The sequence below is a fragment of the Fringilla coelebs genome (assembly GCF_963513975.1).
Source record: "Fringilla coelebs genome assembly, chromosome: 4".
NCBI classification, from domain to species: Eukaryota; Metazoa; Chordata; class Aves; order Passeriformes; family Fringillidae; genus Fringilla; species Fringilla coelebs.
The window spans coordinates 9,119,183-9,141,310 of record NC_140032.1 but is presented as its reverse complement, the minus strand read 5'-3'; the positions used below and the strand labels follow the sequence as shown (position 1 = coordinate 9,141,310).

General features: G+C 37.1%; 1 protein-coding gene across 1 annotated transcript in view; it reads right to left on the bottom strand.

The window, feature by feature from the left end:
• The window catches only part of CFAP99 (cilia and flagella associated protein 99), a gene marked incomplete at its 5' end in the record, with an annotated part of 52,616 nt that overhangs the window by 20,898 nt on the left and 9,590 nt on the right, over positions 1-22,128 (bottom strand). Inside the window, 5 exons of the mRNA XM_084204529.1 lie at positions 2,412-2,492; positions 7,099-7,279; positions 9,399-9,511; positions 15,537-15,631; positions 17,745-17,889. Of these exons, the coding sequence (XP_084060655.1) occupies positions 2,412-2,492; positions 7,099-7,279; positions 9,399-9,511; positions 15,537-15,631; positions 17,745-17,889 (615 nt within the window). The remainder of the gene's footprint in view (positions 1-2,411; positions 2,493-7,098; positions 7,280-9,398; positions 9,512-15,536; positions 15,632-17,744; positions 17,890-22,128) is intronic.

Below are 22,128 nucleotides of genomic sequence, written 5' to 3'. Positions count from 1 at the left end.
CCCCTCCCTCACCTGCTGCCCACGGTGCTTTGGATGGCCCCAGGACAGGGAGGTTTCTGGGCTGTGAGTGCCCATGGCTGGGTCATGTCCAGCCTCTCCCCCACGGCACCCCCAAGTCCTTCTCGGGGCTGCTCTGGATCTGTTCATCCCCAGCCTGTGCTGTCACTGGGAGCTGCCCTGACCCAGGTGCAGCAGCAGCACTTGGTCTTGTTAGAGCCCATGAGATTGCCATGGGCCACTTCTCGAGCTTGTGCAGGTCCCTGTGGATGGAGTCCTGTCCCTCAAGTGTGTCAGCTGCACCACCCAGCTTGGTATCACCTGCAGGTGTGCTGAGGGTGCACTCAATCCCTTCATCTGAGTAATTAATGAAGATGTGAAACAACATCGGTCCCAAGATGGATTCCAAAAGCTTGACTTAGTATTTACATACATTTTCACTCCTGATTAAAGACTTGAAGTAAGCAAGAATTGATTTTCTACACAGTTCTGCCTGCATGTATCCTTTGCACAGGACATCAAGCCTTTGATAGGTCTGTCCATATGAAACATGTTGCTTGTCCAGATATGAGCTTAAAAATATCATAATTATCCATGGCACATCAGTACCATTGGCAGTAACTGTTTCCAGACTGCTGACAAACAATGGCTTTGGTTTTGAGATACAGGGTATCACTCCAGCAGGGGTTGATTCAATAGGCACACCCTTGGCATTAAAGCCAAGTCATTATACAGGGAAGTACAGGCAACCATATTTCTAGTTTTTTTGATATTTATTTTGGTTGTAAACCAAATCTCTAATCAAAGCTGTGAAACACTGACTAGATTTTCTAATGGCTTTTTGGGCAGCAGCTGATAACATCAGTGTTTTTATAAATGTCTAGAGTGTGGCTTCCAGTGTTCTCATTCCTCACAAATGCTCACATGTGGTTCTTAGAGTTACAGCTACAGCTTCTGCAAAAATGCTATGAAACAAATGGCATTTTTCATACAAATTTCTGCTAGGACCCATCATTTCAGCTTGCTTAGCAAACAGTCTAGGGAATTGACCTTTGTGAATGCTCTGGATGCCTTTAATAGCATTCAAGAAGTGACAAAAACTGCTGTTACTGTAGCTATAATTTCTGTGGTGGTTTATCTTTGTTTCTTGTATTAATGCATTTTCTTTATTGAAGAATGTGGTTGGTTGTTAAATGATTTTACAGTTGTCATAGATTTTTGATGATATAGGCACTGTGATATTTGGCTTTTCTTTCCCAGTTTTTCTAGAAAGTTTTTAACATGCAAATAAGCACCCAGACAAATAGATGTGCTTTCCCCATGATATGGAAACTATAAAAGGATAAAAAACAATGTTGTATTGTTTTATAATGAAATATCAAGCATAGATGATGGATCAGCAAAAGGAATGCAAAGTTAGAATCTGTTACACATTAAAGCTTTCACCACAGTTTAGGAACAGAATCCAGTGTCCCTTTCACATGGACATGAGGACAGCCAGTAATGAATAGACTTTATTGGCTAGTAAAAACCAGTCAGGCATTTTCAGAATGGGGGTGGGAGAATACTGATAAAAAGGAGCCACATGGCATACCTTTTATCAAGTTTATATTGTTATTTGATTGGATACGGTGACTACAGTGTGGGAATGGAGAAAGAAAGTGGAAATGGACATTTAATTAATTCCTTTCCAAGTAGAAGACAACAACAATCTGCTTTAACTATGAGCTACCTCCTTGAACAAGATTCATCTAGCTATTTGGATCAAATAGATAGATCTGTTTCTTTTTTCCAGGCCCTCCCTTCTCCTGCTGTCTTAACACACAGACCATGTACTCTGTTTCTTTACAAACCAGGATGACTTCATACCCTCTCAGTCTGCTGAAGGGAATGTATGAAGAATACGTAAGAGTATGAAGTCTGCACAAAAAAGAAGTCAGAATCTGCTGGTATTTTAAAACAGTGAATAACATGTGGTTATTTTTCAGTTATTTCAGAAAAAAACCCTCAAAAATATTGAACTTATTTTGTACTTTGAAGCCTTAATAAATAAGTGAATACCTTATATATCCACATGTCCATGGGACTAGAGGAACCATTGTGAAAAAAAGAAGTAATCATGTTTCTGCTACTTTATATGGCTGCTTGCAAAATTTCATGTATGATACTCATATAGTGAGTAAAAGGTGGACCTTGTCCTGGACTATTAATAATAAAACAAAGAAGGTGGGAAAAGGGTGGTAAAACAGAGTAGAGGATACAAACTTCATGACTCTAGAGAAAAAGCCATGAGCCATTTAGTTGCAAAAGCAGATATGTTTCAGATAAAGTTCTAAGATTTGTGAAGACAAAACAATAAAGAAGAACCAGTGTAGAAGAAAGGAAAGGATAGAAGAAGAACAAAATATACTTACTTTTGCTTTTTGGATATTTTTTGCTTTGATTTCCTCTAGTTGCTTTCTTTCCTTTGGAGGCTTATAGGTGCTTGGAGGAACCTATATTAAAAGACAAAAATCTCTAGAATATGGGATATAAAACATTCCAAGTGACACATTCTTGCAGGCAAAAAAAAAGCTCATCCACTTTTACTGGAGAACAGCAGCAATTAATTTTTTAAAATATTGATTCTTTTCTATTAGTGCCACTCTAGAAGACAGGGACAGATTCCAATTAGTTGGAGCTACCCAGCTTTTCAGTTCTGTTCAATATAACATAACCTTTGCTCAAAAGACCAGAAAGAAAGACAATATTGGAAGTAGTACAAGAAAGGCTAAAGCAATAATAAATCCTATAGGCCCTATCAAGGGGAGAAGAATGTTTCCAGAATGGGAACAGTTCTGTTTGGCATTTCATAAATTTGACTTTCACAGCAACAACAGCCAGATAGGGCAGCTGAATAAAGTTAAGCTGTGGCACTGTGTGTGGTAGTAGAAACAAGTTACAGACTCCAAAGAAGTTCAGGGAAGAGAAATCCTTTGAAGTTTATTAAATACCCAGGAACTTCATTGTAACTAAGGTCTTTGAGCTGAAATGGTGGGACCCTGAGAAGGAAGCTGGAGAAAAGCAGCAGGTGTCCCATCCCTCTGGTCTTCCCAGAGCTCAGTGTTTAAGCACTGCTGGGAAAAAACACTGGGCAAAATGGGCCTTTGGTTTACCATGCCTGTCCCAATGTCCTTGTAAGGGAAAACCATTGGAGGTGTGGATTAAATGTTTGGGAGGTAAAGGACTCAGAGGGTCCTTCCAGCATCAGTCAAAGACCTGGGAAAGCAATCACATGTCAGCTAAAATGACCAGGACAGGACTGGCTGTCAGCTGGATCGCCAGGACAATAGAGACTTCAGGCTAATTTCTGTATTTGCTTGAGCAATAAAGTTATCCCAGAGTAAGCTCTGAAAAAAGAGTGGATGTCTCCTTGAGAGGAATGGGTGAGAGAGTCTGACAGTTTACTGGACACCTGCCTAAATATTTATCTTGCTAAAAATATGCTAGATCAATTAAAAGTTACAAAATTAATGGGGAAAATATATATTCTGTCTTGTACTGGAGGTCAGTTCAGGGAACATGGGAATCCCATCTTGCTTTATTGGACTACATGATGAACTACACTTTCAAAAAATCATGGATTTAATGGACTTTACACTGCCTTTGCTGCATGACATCTTTATCTACAGGTAAAACAAATGCACAAACAGAAGAAGCTGGCAATTAAATGCACTGGTGAGACTGCTCAAGTATTTTTGTGAGTTTTTAAAGTGAAGTAGCAGTGAAAGTATTTCCCAGAAGAATTTTTATTATGCTTTTATGGATGGAGAAATGGAAGCCCAGATGATTTGCAAAGGGTTCCACAGGCAGTGAGTATCAGTTTATTTCACTCTACTTCCTACTCATGTGCTTTACCTGCAAACTGCACTCATCTGCCAGAGTAAGTTGAAAATCTCTCCTCAGAAACTGCTATGCTTATTCCAAGTAATTGAAGGAGGAGCCTTTTCCATTAGCTGTTTCAAAAACATTCTTTGCCTTGTGATTTAGCCCATGGGGATGAGTACCAAGCAGATAGACAGACAGACAATACAGCAATTACCCAATTGTTGGAAGAGGATAAAAAGTCACTATTAATAAATTGTAAATTTCAGCAACAGAGAGATCAAAAAAGGCCAAACCGTACCTAATTAATCCAAATGTGAAAAAGGGGGTTGGGAATGAGAGACACCAACTTTGCTTTCCCTCCCCAGGCAGTGGTCAGCCTCACATAGCCTCTGGGACATCCCTTAACCAGAGGATTATTTAGGGAGCAGGTACCACAAGATGTTTAAGAAAGAGAAAAATGAATAATCACTTTGAACTTTGGTGCTCATTACTCTTCTATTTTTTTAAAGTTACTGTCATAAGATGGAAAAGGAAAAGCTAATGCAATGCTATTTTATTGTGTGTTTTTATTTTTATAGATAATATCACAAATATATTGGTAGGTCTATATATTTGCAAAGAAAACCTCTGTACTTGCTAAGTGATTTCACCCATTTAATTATTTTAAACAATCAGTAACTTCATTCATGAAACACAGCTGAAATAATAGAAAAAAATACCTAAAAAATACATTAAATTTGGCTGAATGGTGTTACAATAACATCCTAGTGCAGCCTTTTTTTTTTAAATAAATGACTGGTTTACAGAAAATTTTAAAATAACATAATTGAATAATCTTATCATTTTAGTATAGTGCTGACACTAAAAGAATGGATTCTGTTACTCTAGGCCAAGATATCCAAGAAAGTTAAATGTGTCTAAATAATTTTGCATGTTATCAGCTTTATGCACCTGTCTCCATTTGTTTCTTTGCACACCTCAAGGTAAAGCACTCATTTTTCCTTGTAGAACTGTATTTGTGAATGTGTGCATGCATATGGGCACTCGTGTCTGCATCCATGTGCACGTGTGCCAAGGCCAGTGGAGATATGAATTTATAACCTTTAGACCAAATATTTGGAGTGAATTGTTTTATTATTAAATCTCAAAATTAAAATGTTTTTACTTTTTACTTAGTGATGAACATTTATGATGATGAATGATTATCCGAAGCTTCTAGGGCCATGTTACCCCAAGGCCAGTTACTTTCCAACGCCAGTGGGGAATTACTGTATTTGCAGGGGCATCCGTGACAAAGGCAGGAATGATGCATCTGACTTCATGTTCTCAGAAGGCTAATTTATTACTTTATGATACTATATTATATTAAAGGATACTATGTTAAAGAATACAGAAAAGATACTTATTGCATGCTAAAAAGATCGTAATGAAAGAAAACTCGTGACTCTTTCCAGAGTCCTGAACCAGCTTGGCCCCAACTGGCCAAAGAGTCAAAACACTCACACCAGAGTCCAATGGAACAATCACCTGTAGGTGAACAATCTCCAAACACATTCCACATGAGCACAACACAGGAGAAGCAAATGAGATAAGAATTGTTTTCCTTTTCTCTGAGGCTTCTCAGCTTCCCAGGAGAAAAATCCTGGGTGAAGGAATTTTTTCAGAGAATGTGAATGCCACAGGGAATCCCATCTCATTATAGGTCACTAGGACAACTGCCCTGCCCTCTGCAATAACCCACAGGCCAGCACTCCCCTGGGAAGGCAGTGTGTGCTCAGCACACAGGATGGCAGTGCCATCCCAGCTCCAGACCCAATGTATGTGACACATCTCATCTTACTTGGAAAGAAATGCCTGGAATAAAATAATGCTAGAAAGCAATACCTAAAATAATAATCCTACTAATCAGAATGAACTAATTGCAACATAGGGACGAATAACCTATTGCTCAAATTCCAGATGCCTCCATATAGTTCTGTTCAGCTGTTCCAATGTGGAGCAGTAACTGTGGGTCGTGGCTACACTAGTCCCTGCTGATAAACCATATGACAAATTCTTTGACAGGTGCATGAGTACCATGAGTAAAAAATTGGTATCTCCTAAAATGAACACTTTTGTGAGAAAATGGATGAGAACATTTCTGCAGCAGATTGTAGGATATGATGTGGAAGAGCCTTGTGTTCCTCTGAATGACAGAGAACCCTCCACCATACAGGAGCCACACTATGGCTGGCTCTCACCCTACTGACCCTCTCCTGCCATGTGAGCTGTGTTTTCAGTCTCTGTTCATTTCAGGATGTAAATTGGTCATACTGGCAACAATGGGGCAAAGTAAAGTGAATTTTAATTTGCTGAGAGAGGTACAGAAATGAATAGAAGATATGCCACTACTACACTAATGGCTTTAGAGTCATACAAGCTTTAAATTTGCAAACCTGGCCAGAATGTAAACCAAATTTAGTATAATCCAAACAACACAAATGAACTTCACTAAATGCATCTGCATTAAAGCAAATTTATTCTAAGAGGGGCTGCACAGCATAAAGTTCTAAAATGACAGCAACATGACTCATTCCTATACTGATTAAGCAGTTATTAAATGCAGTTTTTCAGAGCCTGGTATTAAGCTGTTTCAATGTAAAATCCCATTAACTGTATAACACACTACCATTAAATTGCTCTGCCATCCTAAGATGTAAATGGCTTCTAAGAGTATTCAACACATGTATTATTTAAAACCTGAAGTGCTAATACAAGGTGGCAGATAATGCCCAAATCTATGATTTCTAAGCTCACTTCCCACTCCATTTAAATACAGATGATTTTGCAGTCTTTATTAAGTTAGTCATAGTAGCTTAATCCCAGATCCTGTTTGCTTTACCCCAGTGAGATAACATCAGCTGCGGGTCTCTGATTTGTACCAGTGTAACTAAATCACAATATGAGACAATAAGTAAAATAACTTAGCATTTCAAAGACAAATTTTTACATGAGCAATGAATTTAAACTGAAAGCTTTAATTTTAGAGATTCAGCATTAAGGTAAATAAAATTCCACCGTCAAGGAGGAGCTGCAACCCTAGAGTCCATCTCATTTCCAATGAAACTGCTTCTCCCTTTATTTTAATGTGAATTCATTTGCAAAAAACCCCAAATTTAGATGATTAACTCCCCTACCATTTTGTGCAGAAGCATACATGAAATTTAGTGTCGTTCAAAAAAGAAACCAACTTACAGGTTGTCTTTTTGGCACTACTGGCAGAGGTGCTGGTGAAGGTGGAGGAATGGCACGTGGCTTGGGTACAGTCAAATTAAATTCCTTTGGCTGAGTGACTCTTGAAGTCTTGACAGTGCTGGTACGATTACTTAATTTATCTGTGAGCTTTTCAATCAGTTGCTGCACTTTTGGCTGCCACCTTCAAATAAACCCAGATTCTTCAATGTTATTTTGTTTTTTTCTTTCATACAAACTTACAAACAGTAGATAAGTTTGGCATTGGTGCAAATTCTGTAATGGTTTCTGCCATTCAATTTTATTAAAACTAATCTGTGAATCTGTACTCAGGATTTAGCTACACTGTGTTATTTCACCTCTTGACAGATGCTGTCCACTCAGATTACTAGTGGTGAAATAGCCACAGTTTTTATGGAATAAACAACTCTCTGACCAGTTGGTTTTGTGGCAGGACCAGATTAGGGGTCAGAAAAGCAGCTGTCATAGGCTAATTGCACACTTCACATACCTAGATGAAGAGACTATAAACAGTGCTGCCACATGTACCAACAGAGCACATGCAGATCAATCTTAGAGCACAGGCAGTTCTAACAGAAACAATAGAAAGATCCAAGGAGTTTGGTGAATTATCAAATGAACCCTCAGTGAGCCCTGGGGGCAGCCAAGATGATTTTGATTTCTGTACCTTTGGGCTTGTATCAAGGTTCAGACTTCTTCTAAGGATTGACAGGAAGATGCAGATTAAAGGTAAAACACAAACAGGGTGTCACAGTCTAATTACAGTGACAGCTTCAAGCCAGTTATTGTCTTCCTCTGTATATGTTATATCCTTATATATTACACATGCAGTGGAGCTTCCCCAGAACTTTAAAAGCCAATTGCTTTTTTAAGTGAAAACTTACAGTAAGTTGTTTATATGACTGTTACTGTCATTACAGGGTGAGGCTTGCAAGTAGCTTATGCAAGTAATGAAGCTCCACTAAAATAAATAAGACTCTTTATATTAACCTCACTGATATTAGAAAGAGGAACACAAAGACACATTTAAAAGAATTGCAGCTACTGAACTGACTAAATCCATCACTGCATCTTCAGACCCCTGAAGGATGTTTCAAACCCAGTAACCAAATCTAGTCTTGAACATTCTTGTGTAACTTACATTTGCCACTTCCAGGCAAAACATGGGTTCATTACACTGAGTGTAACTGACTGTGAAGGACAGCTCCAATAAACTTGGTGCTAATGAAACAAGCAGTGGCCTCAGCCTGCATGAATGTGTATGTGCAAGAGCTCTGTGGGGATGGATGTGTATATCCATACCTCTCTATCTGTATTTTTATACTATTCTACATTTATTATAACTAGAATCACTACAATGGAATATTTTGAGTCAAATTCTGACTTCAGATATATCCCTGTGGTCCCTATAGAGCTCAGTGGAATTCAGAGTAGTGCAAGCCAAATATACTATATATGTTTGCTAAAGTGCTAATAAATTACACAGTGTGAAAGGATTATTCTAGGGACTTTGATATGACAGAACCAGATGCAAAACTCCTTTCAGCTGGTATTGTTCATAGCATGTTTTTGTCTAACATTTTTTGCCATCATCTGGGTTAATCTCTACTGCATTGAGAAGGTTGTGTGACTGCAGCCACACTGGTGTAATTTATATGTTCTGGGTACAAATGAGAGTAAAAAGTGACCCGGTAGGCTGCAGAGCTATTCTCCACATGAAAATGTTCCAGTTTGGCAAGGGTACAGTGTTACCATATCACCACCTAACCAATGAGCTGTTGCACCTCAGAGCATTTAAGCTGCTAAATGATGCTGCAATTCTGTAAATAAATAATAACTTTAAAATACTTGCTTATATGCTTATCTGATTTGCTCAGAAAGGATTTTATCACCATCAGTATAAACAAATCTGTGCATAAAGCCAAAATCAGGGAAGTCAAACATTTTTTAAAATAGTTAATGTCATACAGATGTGGAAGTGACTGATGAGGCATGACTCTAAGATAATTTGAACCTTCTATTTTACTTTTTTTCAGAATATGATGTTTTATCTATTCAGGGGCATTAGGAAGCAAATGTACAACAGCTGTGAAAGGACTTTTATGAGAGAGAACCTTGCCTCTGGGTAAGTAAAAAGGACTGCTAAAGACTTGTGTAGACAAGGAGGGTTCTGAGTGACTTCAGTATGAGAAACACTTTAACAGAAATGTGAACTTTCAGGGGAAGCTTTCCCCCAGCTTTTAAACTTTGAGGTGGCCAGAGGCTACTTAAACACTACTTACCTTTGCAGTGGGTCAATCAAGTTCTCTTTCACATACACTGAATCGTAGATGTGACTCCATTCATCTTTTATCCATGTGTTCAGGTACAAGTCATTGAAAAAGAACCTAAGAAACTAATAATATATGGTTTCTTTTAAATATGAATGTTGGAGACATGGTGTATATAAGACTACAAAAAGACAGTTGCTTTTACTACAAACACTGCTGAAGAACTTGCTTGTATTTGATCTTGTCATTACAAACACAGATGCTTTGTATTTTTAGGTTCTTATTAGCTGGTGGACAATCCCGTGTCTTTTAGCTCTATTTTGTGAAAAACTGATAGATACTAAAACTTTTTTTGTGGTAAAACAAAAAATAAACTACAGGCTACAACATAGAGATGTGTTGATTCATCTTTAATTTGCTTCAAACATTGCGAAAAAAAAAGGTTTTATTCAAAATTAATTACTACTGGAATACACTGATTTTAGTATAATTTTACAGTAGAGTTTCAGAGTCTAATATACCCAAGTGGACTTCTGATTATCTAGAACTAGAAGACCCATGAAGCCCAGAAATATGTCAGGCCAGACACTGCACCTGAATGATTTAAATTCTTTTCAGCTCCTTGGGAACTGGGCAAAGATTGGTGAAAACTATAATAAATGCTAGACAATGTGGCTTTTTCTCTTATCGAAATATAATTAATTGGCATATTCCCATTAAAAGAAAAGACTGAAATTTGGCATATTTATACATCGTAGGGGTCTACATGCTGGAGAAATAACAACTAACATTTGAACTTTTGTTTGCCACTCCAGTTCACCAGAAGGTCAAAAGCCTTTCTTTAAATCTTGAAGTATTCAAATGGCCTTTTGAAACACTCTTGAAAAATGGCACTCAGATTCAGCCTGCATCATTTACAGCAATATAAATTCCAAACTTGAACCTTAGGTCTTCCATTAAAATTACTGGAAATGAAAGTACAAGTATGGCGCTGAAATAATCACAGTAAAAGCAAAAAGGTCCACTAAATAATTTTGACATTATGAGACATACTGGGAAGCAGTGCACTGTCACTTTGAGAAGCTTCAAATGGAGACTTGCAGAGCTTATTAGATTAGACTTGGCATGAGCCCCACCTTACACAGAGCCATGGAATTTTTTGTATTGAATTTTTAGTTCTGCAGAACTACCAGGGAGCTCCTTTATTCAAATGTGGTGCCAGGTCCAAGGTGTCTCAGAACTTTGTGAATAATTCAGCTACAAGCAACTCAGATTTGACTCAAGGTATTTGCTGCAGATGTTCAACAGATCTAAGCAGTCTGCTACTTGAAATGCAATCTTGATGTGACCATTTCCAAGGAATTAACCTTTAAATTTAGCCATATTTTAATCTACTGTGCTTTTGGTAGTCAAAAGACTGACCAGCACTGCAGGACTAAATGAATATTATCCCCTTGGATAATAAATGAATATTATCCCCATTCTTGTCTAGAAACTACTGCTGCTCCCTAAATTTGCAGGTGTCAGCTTATTAACACACCATCCAAAAGGAGTTATTTCATCCCTAAAAGCTTGATTATAAACTAAGTGTTGAATTGTGAAGAAGTTGGGTTTTTGATGCTTCCAGATTCCGTGGCATTTAATAAGTATATGGTGGGGGATGCATTTCTTCCCATTGGTCTAGAAAGTCATTCACTGTCCTTACAGAGGATGTTCCACTGTAGCACATGTATATTGGATTTAATTTGCCACCTAAAAGTAATTTGTACTTCTGCAATGTAGAATACAATGCCAAAAGTCTAGACTGAATTCCACCAGAAAAGATGCATGGTGTAGACACTACTTCTACCAGTGATTGTAACAAAATTGCACATGCATTTATCCCAGCAGTCAGTGTGATTACAGTGAACATATCCCCTGCCACAGCACCGATCTGATGGGAAACCCTGACTACACATGAAGTTTATAAAAACCCATGTAGACAAGTGTCTATACAGGGACTATAATACAGTATTGATCATGAGCTGATACACTTAAAATATGAGGTTTGAGCTGGTTTCAAATTTCTAGGTATTCAGAGAGCTCACAGAAACAGAAATACTGTAGGTGGTGATGTGTAAATATTCCATTTTTTTTTCACTAGCTTTCATTAAGCTGAACTCCTCCCTCTCTGTGTCCTCTTCTACAGCCTGGTCCATCCTCAAAGGCTTCAGTCAGTTGTCCACTACAGTGCCGTGTGAAACTACACCTCTGAATTTGCTGTTTCAGCTCTCACTGGCTGTCTGTCATATAAGCTGTAACTATCTTTCACAAAGCAACTCCACTAACTCTTCAAGGCAGATGAAACTATAATAAAGGCACCCAGTGATTTCTAGCTGCTGTATTTAACAGCTGGCTGTTACAGCTTGAGGCTTCCTACAGCAGCACCAGTCCTGTACTGGTTACTAACACTTCCCCCTATATTAAAACAAATAGGTAATTATGTGATTGATAAATGCTACTATGTACTCCTGAGGTACAGAGAATGGTTCACTGTGTAATCAGATATCAACACTGTGATCTATATTTTTGTACTGTTTTAGTCACAGTCCCCAGAGAAATGCTACAGTAAGGATATGCCACAATATGCATCATACTAGAGAATTCTTGGAACACAGCCCTGGAATGGTCATCCAGGCACTGCAGGGATTGCAAATGGCAATGTAGGATGACTGGACATCATTTCTGACCAGTGTGCCTGAAACAAAATTCACAATCTTAGTATGGATAATCCCTATCACAGATGGTGATAAGACAAAAGAAACTTTTCTGGTTTGTGAACTGAATTGCTAGGAAAAATCCCTAACATTTCTGTTTTGTCTCTGGCCACATGTGACACAGGTGGAAAACCCCAATATCAGCAGCCATTGCTTTTAGAGCAGCAGAATGGGGCTTCTCTCAAATTTCTGTTTGGATGTTACCAGGCTCTGTCTCCTTAGCAAAGTCACTGTAGTCATTTGGTAACAGCATTATTCTGCTTACTCCTCCGTCTTGAACACTCCAAAACTTTCACTACTCAGACAGTATGATAATGAAGAACCATTTCCCTTCTGGAAGTGATGGAATTACACCAGCAATGAATTGTACCCATGTTTATGTTTTAATGTATACTCTGGCTGTAGGAACACAAGTGTGTCTAATTAAAGACTGTTTTGTGAAGTACTTTTACCAGTGGGCTGAATGAATACCTTACTTTTGAGAATTTGAACTTAATATTCTTAACACACTTTTACACAGTGGGATCATATGGATTTCTAGAAAACAAATAAAAAATGGGAAATTTCCTCATCTGGTATTATCTTTACATCCATGAAGGCATTTGCAAAGCTGAAATGCTTCCATTCACAAAAGATTTTGACTCTTGAGTTAAGCAATTAACTGCAGGAAACAGCATGTTCTGTTTCTCCACACAGATCAGCCACTGCCTGAAAATATTATTGACCCAGCTTCGACTGGTTTTACCCACCATCCACCACGAGGCTGATCATGTCCTGCTACTCCTACCTCATCTTAAATTCTATTACAGTGCCCACTTCTTATGTAGTGATATTCCTTTGATTATCTCAGAAGTTCTGTAGAACTGCTTTTAGAAGCAATCAGAACATGAAGCAGAAAAAACAGGTTCCTAAATGCTAGAAAGAAAACACCTTTTATTTTGTAGTTTTTACAGACAATTCAGAAATTCCAAAGCTGTTTACTTCAACTTTTTATTTCAATAGTGTATTTTCTCTAACACACACACCCTTAAATTTTAAAATAAATGTAGAAGAATAGCATGTAGAATAATAGAATACAAAAATAGATTTGAGCCAGCAATGCATGGCTAATTTCTTCAAAGGATAATCACACTAAAGTTACAAGAATGGGTTTTATCCCATGGTTCTGTAATTATTTCATCATAAAAAAAATTTGCATGTATTCTTAATATTACAGAATGAGAGCTTGTGATTTGCTGTTCAAGCAGATGAGCATGTGTAAATGCTATTCTGCCTAAATGAAAATATTTGAACATTCATCAAACACAGGGAAACACTGTGACTTTGAGTGGAATGGATTCCATCATACAGGTCTTTAAGAGAAAGGTCTTAAATCTCCCATAGGTTGACATCATTCACCTGAAGACTATTCATCTGAGTGAGGTTTATCTGCATGATGAAGAAAATTCCACTTGTCCTGTGATGTGCTGAATTTATTTTTTAATTGAAGTAAATCTGTCCTTCATAAATATATGTGAATATTTTTTCAGTGTCTTAACTGAACTCAGACACAATAGTCATCAGGCAAAATCTAGAGGTCAGCATCCTGAAGGAGGTTCCCAAATTTCTGATAACTTTTGTTGCTAAGGCTGCAGATCTGCCTTTTGCTCTTTTGTCTCTGTTGCTGGGGGGACAAAATGCTGCTTCTAAACCCTCTGCTGCAGGTGCATTAATTTAATCTAGCATCGCTTTGGAGACAAAGAAACTGTTCTAATACAAGAAAAGGAAATCTAGGTACCATGGTGATGAGGATCTGGTGAGATACTTAAGCAAACCAAGTCACACCTGCTACAATGATAGCAGGTGCACAGCATTGGAATATACAGCACTTCCCTATCACAAAAGAGTTATTCCAAACAAGGAAAGAAGCATTATCTAAACCAGAACATCAGGGCACTGATGCTTAAGCCACGTAAAGCTAGATGAATGGAATCAACAAGAGGTAATTGGCATGATGTGGGAAAATTGTGTTGCTAGCTGAATGAGCTCAAGATGCATCCAATCCAGTCGCTCTGGCTAAGATGTTTACCAAAGAAGGGCCTGGGAGAGCATTTTAGACAGAGTGATTTGTCTGTCTACCAGATTATGATAATTCTTCCAGCCACTCCTCTGTTCTTTTTAACTGTTAATGAAATATATAATTTTTGTCTCTGAATGGAATTAATAATAAGCATTCCATAGTAAGTCCATCTAAAACCAGACAACTTAACCTACTCTGTCCCTACATATTGCAAAGCAATTCTACTCATTAAAGAGACACTGGCATCCACATGAACATTCAAAGTAATCACTGTAGGGATAAACCTTAGCCTTTTGAGTATTAATTATTAAAATTTGCCTATCTCTTTAATTCCATCTTTGTTATTCAAACAGTGTGTTTGGGCAATGCTCTGAAACATCTGGATAATCAAAGGTTACAGATGCTGTGTCACCAGTGATTTAATTTTTAGCCCATTTTCCTGAGAAAACAGGGCTTATGAGAAAGCACTGCTGCTCAGTTTATCCTTCTGCTCCTCTGTACAACATAGCTTTTAAAATAATTAGCACTTTGATTTTGAAAGAGAAACAGAAGATATTTATATTTCTACAGTTACAATAAAAAATAGCAAAAAAAATAGCGGAGGAAACCCCAAATTCATTACTTCAGAAAAGGACAGGGAAGCAGAATTTTTTTGTCCCACTTTTTATTTGGCAGCAGTGGTTTGGTCAGTTGCATGTTGTACTTGTTGTACTGGGGCAATTGGTACATACATAGCTCCAAGCCAGCAAGTATTTTTTTGGGAAGGAGAAAAAGTGATGGAAGCACAATAGGCTTGATAATGAAGTGGCAGTGGATTGTTTAAGGGAAAGAAGAACACTAAACATCAGGAACTACAAGTTTCAATTGATTCATTGCATATGGAAAAAACCTCTCCTGTCTAAAGTTTCACAATTTAAAAACTTGATTTTAAAGAAATAATGTGAGCAGAGAAATAATGAAGAAGAAAGAAAAAGAAAATCAAAGAAATAATGTGAGCGGAGGCAAAGAAATAATGTCAAAGAAATAATGTGAGCAGAGGCAAGAGTGAGTGTGCAATTTAGGACAATTGTAAATTACATAAACTGTAAATTATGTGATTATTTGACCTTCTCAGATTATATAAAATACATTTAAATTGATCTTTGACTGAATATAAAAATCCCCCTGTAAGTAAAGAAATTGAAGGTTTTTTGAGTAAAAAATTCTAATTCAATTTCTGAATTTTAACAGAATGTAGCAGTAATTTCTCAATTTAATTTATTCTCAAAGTTGAGAAAACTCATCTGATTAATCAAGCACAATGAAGAGATAATTATTTTCTAAAATGTTTTGTACCTTTTGCATTTTTGCAGTGTCCAAGGACTTCACAATTCTGCTGAAGTGCTGAAGACCAATCTCTTCTAGTTGAAAAGTAGCTAGATAACCGATAACTATCAAAAGATGAATAGATTTAAAATGCAGCAGACAATTCTAATAAACCTATACTCAATATACTAAATAAACCTATACTCAATTCTAAAAAACCTATACTCAATTCTAAAAAGCCTATACTATGCCTAATAACCCTTTACTCAACATACTCTGTGATTTAGACTGTTACCTTAATTTTCAACAGTTTTGACAGTGAATTTTTCAACATACTCTGGTTTTAATGTTTTTAGAGAGGATAGTTCTTACTCTTCTGTTACAAATTCATAGGTTATTATACATAACAACATTATAGATAACAAAAAAATCAAACATAAAATTTAATAGTTCTAGTATTTGCTTTGGTTTTTTTACAAGTGACCATATTTCCTAAAATGTTGTAACCTTTGTTTTTATTCTGAATTGGAATAAAATCAAGTTTTTAAATTGTGAAATTTCAAACCTGAATCTTGCACCCTCTATGGCAAGTACACAGTTCAATGATTTTAGAGGTCTTTTCCAACCTAAATGATTTATGATTCTATTCTATTATACAGGAAGAGGCACAGTCAGCACTGTGAAATTTTAGTAGACCTGTAAAGTTCATGGGCTCCTGTATCAGTTTTCATTTGTCCCCACTCCCTTTGATCAATCAGGTTTCACTTACAGTGCACTGTTTTAGCTGCCACCAAACTGTAATGGTAAAATCAGGGCATTCTGGCCAATGTGCTGCAGCCAACTCAGTGTATCTTTAGGCTTCAATCTCATGTGCTTTAGTACAGCAACGTATTTAATCAGTCTTAGCAGAATATACATTTATCTCCTACAAGCTTTATTAAATTCAAATCTGCTCACACATAGCAACAGCCTTTATAAGCAGCTTTGATCATTTAAGTGTCAATGCAGCTTGGCAAAGGGAATCACAAGCAGCTTAAAAAAATGTAAGCCAATGACCTTAGACTCTCAACTTGTTGATAAAGGAAAATTTTCTGTTCCTACCCTCTGCCTATGATTAATGGAAGCTTTTGAGTGGACCAGTCCTGACAATCCAATTATAGCATCACTCAGCTTAAAGGTATAATTTATGTGCCCCAGACAATGAAAAACATGGCTCTGGAGAAATGGAGACAATGAGGCATTACCATTCAGAATAAACTCGATACACTAATAATTTCATCCTTGACAGTTCAGGCTCCCTTTTGTTTGTTGTTTGATTTAGATTTCTGTATTTTTCCAGATTGTGACAGAAGCAACCAGAACTGTGATAAAAATTTACTAGTTTTTAAAACATAAAATGTAGATATATTTATATTAGATACATTTTTTCTATTTTTCAACCACTTTGAATTAAATTGACTTTTAAATATGCCCACAAAGATTCAGAACTTATCTGACTTAGAGAACCAGTGACAGAGGTATTTGGGATTCCAGCTTATTTGGGGACTTGATAGATCAACCTCAGTATATGTGTATTAAATAAGTAGCAGAAAATATTTTTTAAATTAATTTTTCAAGTACTTCTCAATACCTAAAATAACTTTGGGAGTAGTAACTACCCTAATTAACTGGGTGAATACTCTCAGATATAATTGTATCAGAACTGATTCTAACCAAGTAATTAATAAAATGAAAATAATTGCCCTCACTCCTGGAGACAGGTGGAAGTATCTTAAGTTACTTATGTCACTGTGATGGTCAGTAATGAAGAAACCCACGCATGGATAGAGACAATTGTGTCTGAAACTGTGAGATGTGCTGTGTTCCTCAGCACACAGAGCTTTGTTACACATTTTTGTGTCTGAATGGCAGAGGTACTGACCATAGAAGAGAATAAAGGGAAATCACTGAACGATGGTTAAATGTCCAATATGCTTCTTCCAGCCACTGAACCTATTTTCCAACTGCATCTTACCCTCTTTAGGTGAAATTCCAGTAAACACCTGAAAGATTTCAGACTAAATAACAATTTCAGATTTTGGACTTTACATTCATTAGGACATTAGAAAAGGTCCTGTACTTCCCACTGCACTAGACACAATGACAGTGCTTCCAATGCAATATAATACCAAGACTTACACTAGTAAAATTATATTTTTTGAAATTTTGTGGTAAACGCATTTGGTAAAGACAACTTACCTCTATAGAGATTACGCTCAGAAATGGGGCAGTATCTCCCATCCTGAACATAAAAGGCATTGACCACCACATCCAATATGGATTTATATTCTATGCATCCTGCTAGTGTATCCAATACAAATTTTTCTTCTGTCACATTAAGAGTCTATAAAGACACAAATTTAATAATGATTAATGCATTCTGGAAAGAAAATAGTTGTGTACAAAAAGTACAATTATTTTGAAGTAACTGGAAAACATGAACAATGAACAGCAGTGCTTTTGGTAGGGCTGCTGCCCTTCTAATGCTATCAAATAAGGGCAGTCCTAGCAAACTAATGGCCCTTGTTAAGTAAAATGTAACTTTCTCCAATGTTAAGTGTTCATTTTACCTGCTGACATAAGCATTGAGTTAAATGACCTTCATGTGTCAATGTCAGCAGCTGATGCAAAGAAAATCTGAAGTCTCTGAGCTATGAGCAATGATTAACTTAGTCAACAGTATAAGAAAGTTTCAGTAAGATTTTGTTTTTCCTCAGGAAACCTCTTCTTTGTGGGTGAAATCTGTGCTACTTAGGGAGACTGAACTGAGGGGAGAAGCTGGACAGAGATTATGGAAAAGACTCTTAACTGCTACTGAGACCCAGTTTTGGAGAACAAGACTGATTTAAGGTAAACCAGTGAGTGCCAGGATTCTTTTTAATGCAGACTGTTTCTGATCCAGCTAATGCTCCTGGTCACTTGTAATGTTCATGCAGTATCCCAAGAGAACAGGAGAGTGGGATGGTCCCTTCCTTCTGGATCCTACCCTATAAACCCTTTAATAAGTCTGAATGCTCCTCAACTTTACAGAGAGTTTCAATCACAATAAATAACCTATGCAATATCTGCTACTATATGAGATAAACTTCTAGGATCAACCACCTTTAAACATTGTAATAAAATCTGAGGCCCAGACCAGTTTGTTATTACTTGAATTGAAAATGGCCAGTTGAGCTATGACAAAATGACAAACAATAATGATCATTTGATTTAAGGAGGTTAGATAAGAAGCCAAGAAAAAAGGCTAAGTGCATCTTCTGAAAATGTGTAGTCCACGTTTGATGTAGGATCTCTCCCAGAGCTCAGAGGTGTGGGAACAATGGAACTGCAATAATGTATCAGATGAGAGCTTCGCCTTGCCTGGTAGGCTGTCTGCTACCCTCTTGATTGCTTTATTTCCCTAATGTGATTCATTTTTACTTTATGGGCATTATTAGGGGCTGTTGGATGGAATTCTGTGAGTTTTCTGATAAGTGACACTATACATGGCTTTGAGATCAAGCAAATATAAGGCAGAACTTTAAAATTACCATTCTAGTATTTAAATGTAAAAAAATATGCAGAAGGATTCAAAGTGTATTTTCTGAGGTTGTCATTCAGAGCAAGCATAAATATTTTTCACTACTTCTATTCAAAACCGAGATTTCATTCCTTTTAATTTGTGCATTGTCACCAAGAAAAATGAGGAAAGAGACTGAAAAAATCTTGAAATATGAAAAAAAAAAGAAAAAAAAAAAAAAAAAAAGAAGGAAAGTATGGACTCCATCTTGCTAAGCACTGAGGATTCTTGTGAGGCACACAATTCATTCCAAATACACCTTTAATGAAGATGAAGATTTATGTAAGTTTTTTCATGAAACTAACAAAGAAAACCCATAAATCTAAGACCCCACTAAATTATGAAATACATATATATACATAAATACATATATATATCATATTTGATATGAGATCTCTTAAGAATTTACTAAAAAAGGCAAAAGCAAATCTGAATAACTAAATGGCAAAGTCAGAGAGGCTGTAGTTCCAGTGGAAGCAGGATTGTGACATTTTGAATCTAAAACAATTGCTCCCTTGAGCAAATGGTGTTATTTATGAAGAAATTGCAGAAAATAGTAGCTCTGTTAATAAACAGAAAGTCCATCATAAAACTGGTCAAGCCTGTTGGAAACAAGCCCAACAGAAATTCTCTCAATTATCTCTGCTAGAAAGTTTCAGTTGTTTTCAAGATCTTTATGAGATCAGAATCTCTGCATTCATGTTCTGTGTGATTTGATATGAAGTGCTATGGCCAGCCTGTGCTTTTCAAATGTACTTTGCAGAGGTGGCCAAAAGTAGACAAACAGGTAACAACAGGACACCACTTGTGCCCAACTCATCTCCTATACAGTGGAGACTGCAGCATAAAAATGCAATTGTCTGTCTACATTTACTCTACTTTGCTGCTCTGAGTTAACAACTCAGTCAGAAGTGTTAGGATGAACACAGAAGTTCTTACTCTTGCTTACACCTTGAGCAAGAGCGTACATAACCACTACATGGCCTTGAGACAAGCAACAGGGTGACAGGAAGTGCAGCCTGGGGACAGCTGTGCCCCACATCAGCACTGACTGGCAATCCTGGGGACCAGAGGACAAAAAGTCTTGTTATGAAACATAATCAGCTGAATCTGCTTTCAGCCACAGAAGGTACCAAATGTTCTGTTTCTACATGTAAAAACTGAGACTAGTTGAGCAGCCTGCAGCTGTGTCACCTAAGGAAGTGATCTCATCACTACTCAACTAAACAAGACTGGGCAGGAGGAGGACTTGGACAGGAAATCCCAAAGGTGAGCCAGTCGTTGGTAAGGCCTTCAGATAATCTAGTGAATCAAAACCTGAGCCAGTGCTTTAAACCAGTTAGGATACTCTCTCAATAGAAAGTGCATTATGTCCTCTACAAATTTCATCCAGGATATTTACAGTTTATCTGTATATCTGAAATAATAATGGCTTTGGGAAAGTTATGTGTTGGGCAGGTGTAATTCCTAGCACTAATTCCTGAATACATTCTTTCTGTGGGGCTTTGTGCTGTGCTGTATGTCAGTGAGATGTATTTCACAGAGGGTCAAGTGATCCTGAAATGGTACAGTATGACAGATTGTATGTTTATAGCACCCTTTGTGTGAGGTTTTCAGAACATTTCACTAGCATTAATTGTACTTAATGAGGTTGCTTTTGGCTAATATTATTTTGTACATGCAGGAACTATGGCATCGAGCAGGTAAGAGATTGCCCCAAGCAACACACTAAGTCATTGGTGCCAAAAAGAATTAATAAATACTAATTTGTAAGCATTTATTCTGTCCATCAGAGCAACTTTTTACCTTTTTAAGTACACTTTAATCACATATTTTTCTGAAACAACTAGCAGTTAGCTAAGTTTGCAAGTATATCTGAGCCCTTCAGCATAAGGAATGCCAGATAATTTACAGGTGAAAGTAACACATGCAGTGATCATCTTCTGTTCATTGAATATTAAAAATATCAGAAGACAAAACAGATCTTGAACAGATACAAATATCTGACAGTATTCTCTCTATGGCATTGAAATCCAGCTTTTTCTGATAACTAAGTGTTTTAAGTTGTAAAAAACCCCTAATTCTGTCTGAATTTATCCTGAATGGTCCTGGGGAAAAAAAGTGATTCTTGTCTAATTATGTGCTGATTAATTTTCCTTCCCCCATTTGGGAAAACCCTAGTACCTGTAGCCTGCTTCCATGGATGTGTTTTTCCTGCTGTCTGACACACAGCTGTAGCTGGGAATCAGTCAAGTTTCCTCAAGAAGAGAAGAGACTGGGTAAGAAGGGCTTCGAACACAAACAACTTCCAGCATAGCTTAGTACAAGAAATAGCATGAATCAAATGGAGAAATAGCTGCAAAAGGGAAGTTTTTCCACCCTAGGTGTATCATAATAAGGCTGGTTACAGTGGGACCTCTTTGAAGGGGCCAGAGAGATCAGAAAAGGAGAGAAAGAAAAGCTCTTCTCTCTGGAGTGAAAAAAGGAAAAAAATATCAGCCATGCTCTGTTTGAGACTTCTTTGGCTAAGGACATAATTTAGGTGAAACAAACATTTTAGAAAGAAGATAATATTTGATGAAAAGATAAAATAGCTTTCACCTCCTGAGAGAACTGTGCAATAGTATGTAGTGAACTTGTCTTCTTCCAGGAAGAACGTGCACATTTTGCAGATACAGCCTGATTAGTTTAGAGTGCTTCAGTTATCAATGCTAGTCCTCTCCAAGGGTCTAATCAAAATGCTGTAAAAATGAAATAAAATATTCCTACTGACATCACCAGGGTTTGAATCAGTCACCAGAACCCAGTCTTCTTTTTCTGTGAAGTCAGTGGGAAAAACCCCTGGGATCTTTGGATTTAAGTAGGAAAATATCCTGCTTCTACTATTCACCATCTATGTTGCAAGCTAGTATTTTTCATCTAGAGCAGACAATGCTGACCAATGCTGTATTAAGAGGTACAGGGAACATTCTTTTCCCTTGTACTTAATATTAAATCCCAGAACACTACAGGAAGCTCAAATTC